This window comes from Patagioenas fasciata, chromosome 20 (genome assembly GCF_037038585.1).
Source record: "Patagioenas fasciata isolate bPatFas1 chromosome 20, bPatFas1.hap1, whole genome shotgun sequence".
In the NCBI taxonomy this organism is placed as follows: domain Eukaryota; kingdom Metazoa; phylum Chordata; class Aves; order Columbiformes; family Columbidae; genus Patagioenas; species Patagioenas fasciata.
Window position 1 is genome coordinate 9213585 of NC_092539.1, and position 6488 is coordinate 9220072.

Genomic DNA, 6488 nt, shown 5'->3' on the forward strand with positions numbered 1-6488 from the left:
GTTGGCTGGGTCTGCCTGGAAGGTCACTTGGGAAGAGGCCGATTTGGGCAGTTTTCCAGGAACAGGGACACACAAGCCCCCACAGGCCATAGATCCAGGGATGTGAAAAGTGCTGGGGAAACCGGAGTGAAAACAGGTCTTGTGTGAACGCCCCGAAAGCTGCTGCTCACGGGCTTTCCCGGTGTCCTGGGCTTGTGGACGGGCACGAGGTTGCACTGTCCTGTCTCACATTCATCCCTGAGTGACCTGAAATGCCCAGAGCATCCCACGTTCCTCCATCCCAACAGGAGAGCACATTTGCTGCAAAAAGTTGTCCATCCCCTGGGAGCTGCAGGGACCTGGCTAACAAGGGACCTTAAAGTGTTTGGCTCCAGCATCCATTTGAAACCTCCCCCTGGCATGAGTACCTGTGATAGATTTACACCAGGAAAGAAAACACCTTGCCCTGTGTAAGAGCAACTCTCTTGCATTACTAAGAGCTATTGTTAATGTGCCTCCAGCTAAACATATATGAGGTGTAGCCTCACTACTTGCAAACGACATTAGTTTACTTTTATCAGCTGCTGCTTTTTTATTTTTTTACTTTTTTATTAATCAATCAGCTTTTATACAACTGTTCTCTCCAGGGAAATGGATGGAAAGAGATAAAGTGACAGCAATGTAGGGCTGCGATAATGGAAGGCAGCGTTGGGCAGATCTGTGATTAGAGGAAGGCCAGTCCTCGGCAAGGGGAATTTGCAAGACGTTAAGCATTTATTATTTTAACCCATTGCATCCCTTTGTCAATACCAACGCCTTGCTCAGGAGATGCTGCTGCAGGTCCGCTGAATGTGTCCAGGTTTTAAACGAGTGCTCCTGTAACCACAGACCATCCAACACCAGCCCCCGGTCCCTCCTGCGGCATCTTCGTCTCTTCTCCTGCCGTTCCTTGGTGCACGTGTGTTAAAATGCTGGTGCCGCAGGAGACCAGAATGGCAGCTTTGCCGAAACTTGGGGATATTGTTGGAAATAGGAACTTGGCATGTGGCTGTACCTTTGATGCTGAGGCTGTGGGTATCTAGTCATGGGCATCCCCAGAGGGATGCTGGGGCCAGTGTCAGAAGGGAAGGGAAACAAGCTGCCAGCGCAGTGAGTTGGGAGGAGAGTTGCCGCTGTTTCGTCTTGTGTTTAGGGCTTAAAAACACAGCCAGGCACTCAGCTGGGCTTGTAAATGTGCTGACATCCCCACTGAATTCAACGGCGTGAAATCAACAGTGTGAAGCACCTAAATATGCTGCAAAACCTGGCTCGTAGCGCTGCATGGGTGCTCATCCGTAGTGTGGTGGTGCTGAGGCTGGGGAGGATTCTGGAGGCAGCTCCAGAGGGACCCCTGGAACCCCCCACCTCCTGCCCTCCGTGCTCTGCGTTTGGGTTCCTCAAACGGAGCTGGTGGGGAAGACAGGAGGCTGGTGAATTCCTCAGTGTCTCCTAAGTGCACCAACAGATAGGGAGCAGAGAAGGTGGCTGGTAGGAGCCAGTAAATGGCCTTTGCAGGGAAGAGATTTATGTTGTATATAATTTCCCACCTTGTTTTCTTTTTCTCCTTTGCATAACCTATAACAAATGCATGTTTCCAGCAGGGCTGGAATAGATACGTCTGTCTTTTTATCTTGGCTGCACCCACTCTGTTTATAGCAGAAATGAGCAGAGCTATTCAGCTAATTTCCCCACCTGGCTGCTCGACCCTGGCTAACGCTTCTCATTTTCTATTCCGTGACATTAGCAGCAGGGCTGGTTTAGGAAAGCTTGTTTTCTTGGGGGCAGTGTGATAAGGATAATTGTTATTTAGAGGCAGGAAACAAACAAAAACATCCGACAGTTGTTCTCTTAATTACCTCGCTTAGTTACCTCTAATTAAATAAAAACAGAGCTGCCCATCAGCAGGGGAGAGCAGTGGGTGGTGGCCAGTGCTGGTGCCCATCATCAGGGCTTCAGGGCTGGCAAAGACCCATCACCAAAGGTGCTCTGACGTGGTGCTCACCAGCCTTGCACTCTTTTTCAGCTTGTGGCAAGCTGACGGGAATAAGTGACCCGATCACAATTAAAACCTCGGGGTCCAGGTTCGGATCATGGATGACAGACCCTCTTGCTCCCGAGGGAGAGAACAAGGTAAGAGCATAACAGCTTCATCCCTGCGTTCCCACCTCTGCGGATGTGCCTGAGGTCGTTGGAAACTCATTACATCCAAGCACTGAAGCCCAGGTTGTGCCTTGTGAAACCGGTGGAAGGTCCTAATTCATCTCGGGGAGGATCTGCTGCAGGAGGGGGCTGAGCATCCCGCAGGGAGGGAGGATGAGGAGGGCGCTGAGCAGCCCCATGCAGTGGTCCCTTCCCAGGGCAGGTGACGCTCACTGCAGTGATGAGCGTGCGTGGTCTCACAAGTCTCACCACAAGGTCTGTGCTCCTGAAAAATCAAAAATGGGGTTTCTCAGCTGGGTTTGGCAGCCAAGGGGAAGCTGGGGCCAGCCAGAGGGACCCATGGTCCTGGTCCCTGCTGCTCTTCTGCTGCCAATATCTCCAATAACATCATCTGACTGCATTTGTCCTCCATCCTCATTATCCTCCTCCTGCATTGTTGTGAGGCATTAACTGATTGCAGCCGGAGAGAGATTTGTTTTGCTTTGTTTTGGTCTTTTGTTTTTCCCATTCGGACCATTCCATTTTGATCCCAAGGAGGTAGGAAGCCAATAACTGGCTGAAAATCAATCCGGGCTTCCCATGACTGATGGAATGGAAAATATCTCGAGTGTTTCCTGAGGATTTGCAGGCAGCAAAACAAAACAAAACCCAGAGAGCTTGGCTGCATGGTAATTCCCTCCTGCATGCAGCATCCTCCATCAAAGGATGAAGGCAGCAGCAAGGGCTGTATTGGGGCATCTATTTTAAGAGCTTTGCCCCATGATCACCTTTCAGTAGCTAAGAGAGGATGAGGGATGCTCTGGAGAAGCCACCCCTGGGCTTGGCTCTGTTTTCCTGTGGATGTGCAGCAATGAAGCAGCAGTGACTTGACATGTTGGGCTCTTTCCCTCTAGCAACTGATTCCTCAATACAAAACCTCCATATTTTACAGTTACAAAACAAAACTTCATGTATAGCCCCAATACGATCCTAATTATGAGGTGAGATGGGAAGACTTTACCCACATCACATCTTGTTTTGCTCAAGAGAGGGGACTTGTCCCCTTTGGGCTGTGCAGCCCTCAGCGCTATTAATAATATGATTTATACATCTGTGAAAGGAGGGTCAGACCTTTGGCGGCTGAAGCTGGTTGATCAGATTCTAAAGATCTTTCCGTGTCTTCAGAGATTTTTGTCTCAAACCGGTATTTTTTACTATTATTTTTTACCCATGCCTTTTTCTACAGTGTGTTGTTGTTGTGAGGGTAGACACGCAGTTTTCTCTGGACCGAAGCTCAAGCTTCACAAGCGTGTGTGTGTATATAATATATAAATCTATTGTGAATACATTGAGTATAACTGGGGAAAAATGTAAACCTTATGGGAGCAGCCTGCTCTTCTAAGGGACCCTGGGGACAGCCAGATCACAGCGACGATACCGACAGATTTTGCAAGGGGTTTGCACAAGAAGTTTGCACTACAACATTACCCAATTTGACATCCTTAAACGCTTTCCTCTTGTTACTTAATTTACTTTTCGTCCTTCCTAAACGGTTTCTACAGAAAGCAGCTATCTTATTTTTAGGCAATAACTTCATACGGAATGTCCCTCACTGGCTGGATATTTCATCTTGATATTAACTGCACAGCTTTGTCATTTGCCTTGGAATTGGTTTCATATGACAGAAGCTTTTTTTTTTATGGCGTCTAGACAGTGTCCCTAGTGAACTGGCGCTTAAATGATGATCTAAAATCTCTCCCCCATCTACCGATAGCAACATTTTGATGTCTTTGTTATATTTTAGTGGCCTTGGTTTCAGCTTTTGATGCAGAAGTGTATGACTTTTAAACCAATATGGATTTTGCCTGAATTTCCTTGACAATGAGCGATCGCATCCGTCGCTTCTGCATGCCAGATTAATGGAGTCCTGGGGTCGGTTACTGAGTGCCACCTCGGTGGGGCTTATGGGAAGTGAAAGCAGCATCAACGTAGTAATCCGGATTTAGCCAGAGAAAAGATGTTAATTGTGCCCTGGAAGGGCAGTGACCATCATGTAGCTCTCCCAGGGCATCGCTTAAGCTCCCATGTTCCTGCACAGATACCAAGTTTCCCCCCAGGAAAGCTTTGCTATTCAGTTGATTTCTTGTTTGATTCTGGGGTTCCAAAAATTGGGTTTATTTCTGGGCATCACCGGCAGGTGCTGGGTACATTGTTTTCCAGCAGGTTGGATTCCTCGCTCTGGATTTTGCTCCCAGTTGAGTTTCCAGGGTGCTGTGCCTGGCTCAGCTGGGTCTCTGCTGTTTTCTAACCCCATGTGTTTCGTTGCTCGCCCAGGTCTGGTACATGGACAGCTACCACAACAACCGCTTCGTCCGTGAATATAAATCCATGGCAGATTTCATGAATACTGACAATTTTACCTCTCACCGCCTCCCTCACCCATGGTCAGGCACTGGTCAAGTGGTCTATAACGGCTCCATCTATTTCAATAAATACCAAAGCCACATAATTATCAGGTTTGACTTGAAAACAGAGACCATTCTCAAGACTCGCAGCCTGGATTATGCCGGCTACAACAACATGTACCACTACGCCTGGGGTGGCCACTCGGACATTGACCTCATGGTGGACGAGAACGGGCTGTGGGCCGTCTACGCCACCAACCAGAACGCCGGCAACATTGTCATCAGCAAGTTGGACCCCAACACCCTCCAGAGCCTCCAGACCTGGAACACCAGCTACCCGAAACGCAGCGCCGGCGAGGCCTTCATCATCTGCGGCACCCTCTACGTCACCAACGGCTACTCGGGAGGTACCAAGGTCCATTATGCCTACCAGACCAACGCCTCCACCTACGAGTACATCGACATCCCCTTCCAAAACAAGTACTCGCACATTTCCATGTTGGACTACAACCCCAAGGATCGGGCCCTCTATGCCTGGAACAACGGGCACCAAATACTTTACAATGTCACCCTCTTCCACGTCATCAGGTCTGATGAGTTGTAGTCCATCCTTGTTTAGAAACTGGTTTAGAAAACAACAAAAAAAAGGGAAAAAAGGGAGAAATTAATTAAAAAAAAAATACTAATATCAAGGAAACACTCTTTAAATAAGTAAATATATAAACAGCTGCCAAAATTAAGACCAATGTCATGGAGGATTATTCAGCATACACCTGACAGATCAGCATTACCTCTACATTTCTAGAAGTCTGGCCCTGTGTTATAGACTCACGAATAACCATGTACTTGCAGCTGGAACTGCACTTGAAGAACCACTTAAGTTTTGGGGTTTTGTTTTGTTATGTTCGATAGCAAACCTGTAGTACATACTAAAGAAGTAAGGCAATGACTGTTGAAAGTTTATCCTTGGGAGATTCGCTTTCTTCTGTGTGTGGGTTGCATGGACATTTCCCCAGCATCGCGGGCAGCTGTGATGGTTGTGTGATTTGTATTTCTAAGCAGAAAACGCTGACCCGTGAGGAGCTCTCGCTGTCTGAACAAGACCTATCACAGGTTAGTTTTCTTCGCCTTCCATTGCAGCTACTGTCTCTCAACTGTGTTCTTGTCACTTAGATTAACTGTGCTGAGACCCGAAGTAGCTCATGGATCTGTGTCTTAGTAACTATTAAACACGATGGTTTAAGTATGTATTATGAACAAGTTGTTGTACCCATATTGTTTGAACTTATGTATTCAGCAAATATATTGTATAATGTATGTCTGTTATTTACCAGAGGTGGCAAAACTTTGTATGTCCAGTTTATGCAATGAATGTTGTAAATGCAATGATGTAGTTTGGATTAATAAATGATGGTTTTGTTTCTAAAAAGAAAAAAAAGATCAGTGTTCACCCTTATACACAGGTAACCAATTTCATGTTGATAACTACAAGAATATTCTCTTACTGTTATACTATCTACATAGCATTATGGTGGTTGGAAATCGCTTCTGTGGAAATCCTGTGGCATCAGATTCCCATGGGAAGCCGCTTTATGGAAGTGAGAAGGTAATTAATTTTTTTTAAGAGGAAAACTTTGTACTATCCACAGTTATCTAAGGAACAATAAAAATATTAGGAGACTTCCCTGCTTTGTTTATTGTCTTCTCTGTATGAAAAACCAAACATAGGGCAGGGGTAACAGGAATTATTGGGGAGGTTTTTGGCTCAGATTTCTCTCCTGTTGCAGGGCGTGACAACATTTGGTATCAATGCTGCAACTGGAGGAAATCGTGTCTGTCACCTTCATTAGAGTTGGAGACACGGTGCCTTGGACCACCAGATGCAATGGTATCATCTTCCTTCTCAAATGCATAGAGTTCTTATCC

General features: G+C 46.6%; 1 protein-coding gene across 2 annotated transcripts in view; it reads left to right on the forward strand.

Moving 5' to 3' along the window:
• The window catches only part of OLFM1 (olfactomedin 1), a 30480-nt gene extending 24234 nt beyond the window's left edge, over nucleotides 1-6246 (forward strand). For both annotated transcript variants that reach the window (XM_065853908.2, XM_065853907.2), the window contains exons 5-6: nucleotides 2042-2148; nucleotides 4492-6246. In XM_065853908.2, the coding sequence (XP_065709980.1) occupies nucleotides 2042-2148; nucleotides 4492-5166 (782 nt within the window). In that variant the 3' untranslated portion in view covers nucleotides 5167-6246. The remainder of the gene's footprint in view (nucleotides 1-2041; nucleotides 2149-4491) is intronic.
• Nucleotides 6247-6488: the final 242 nt, after the last annotated feature.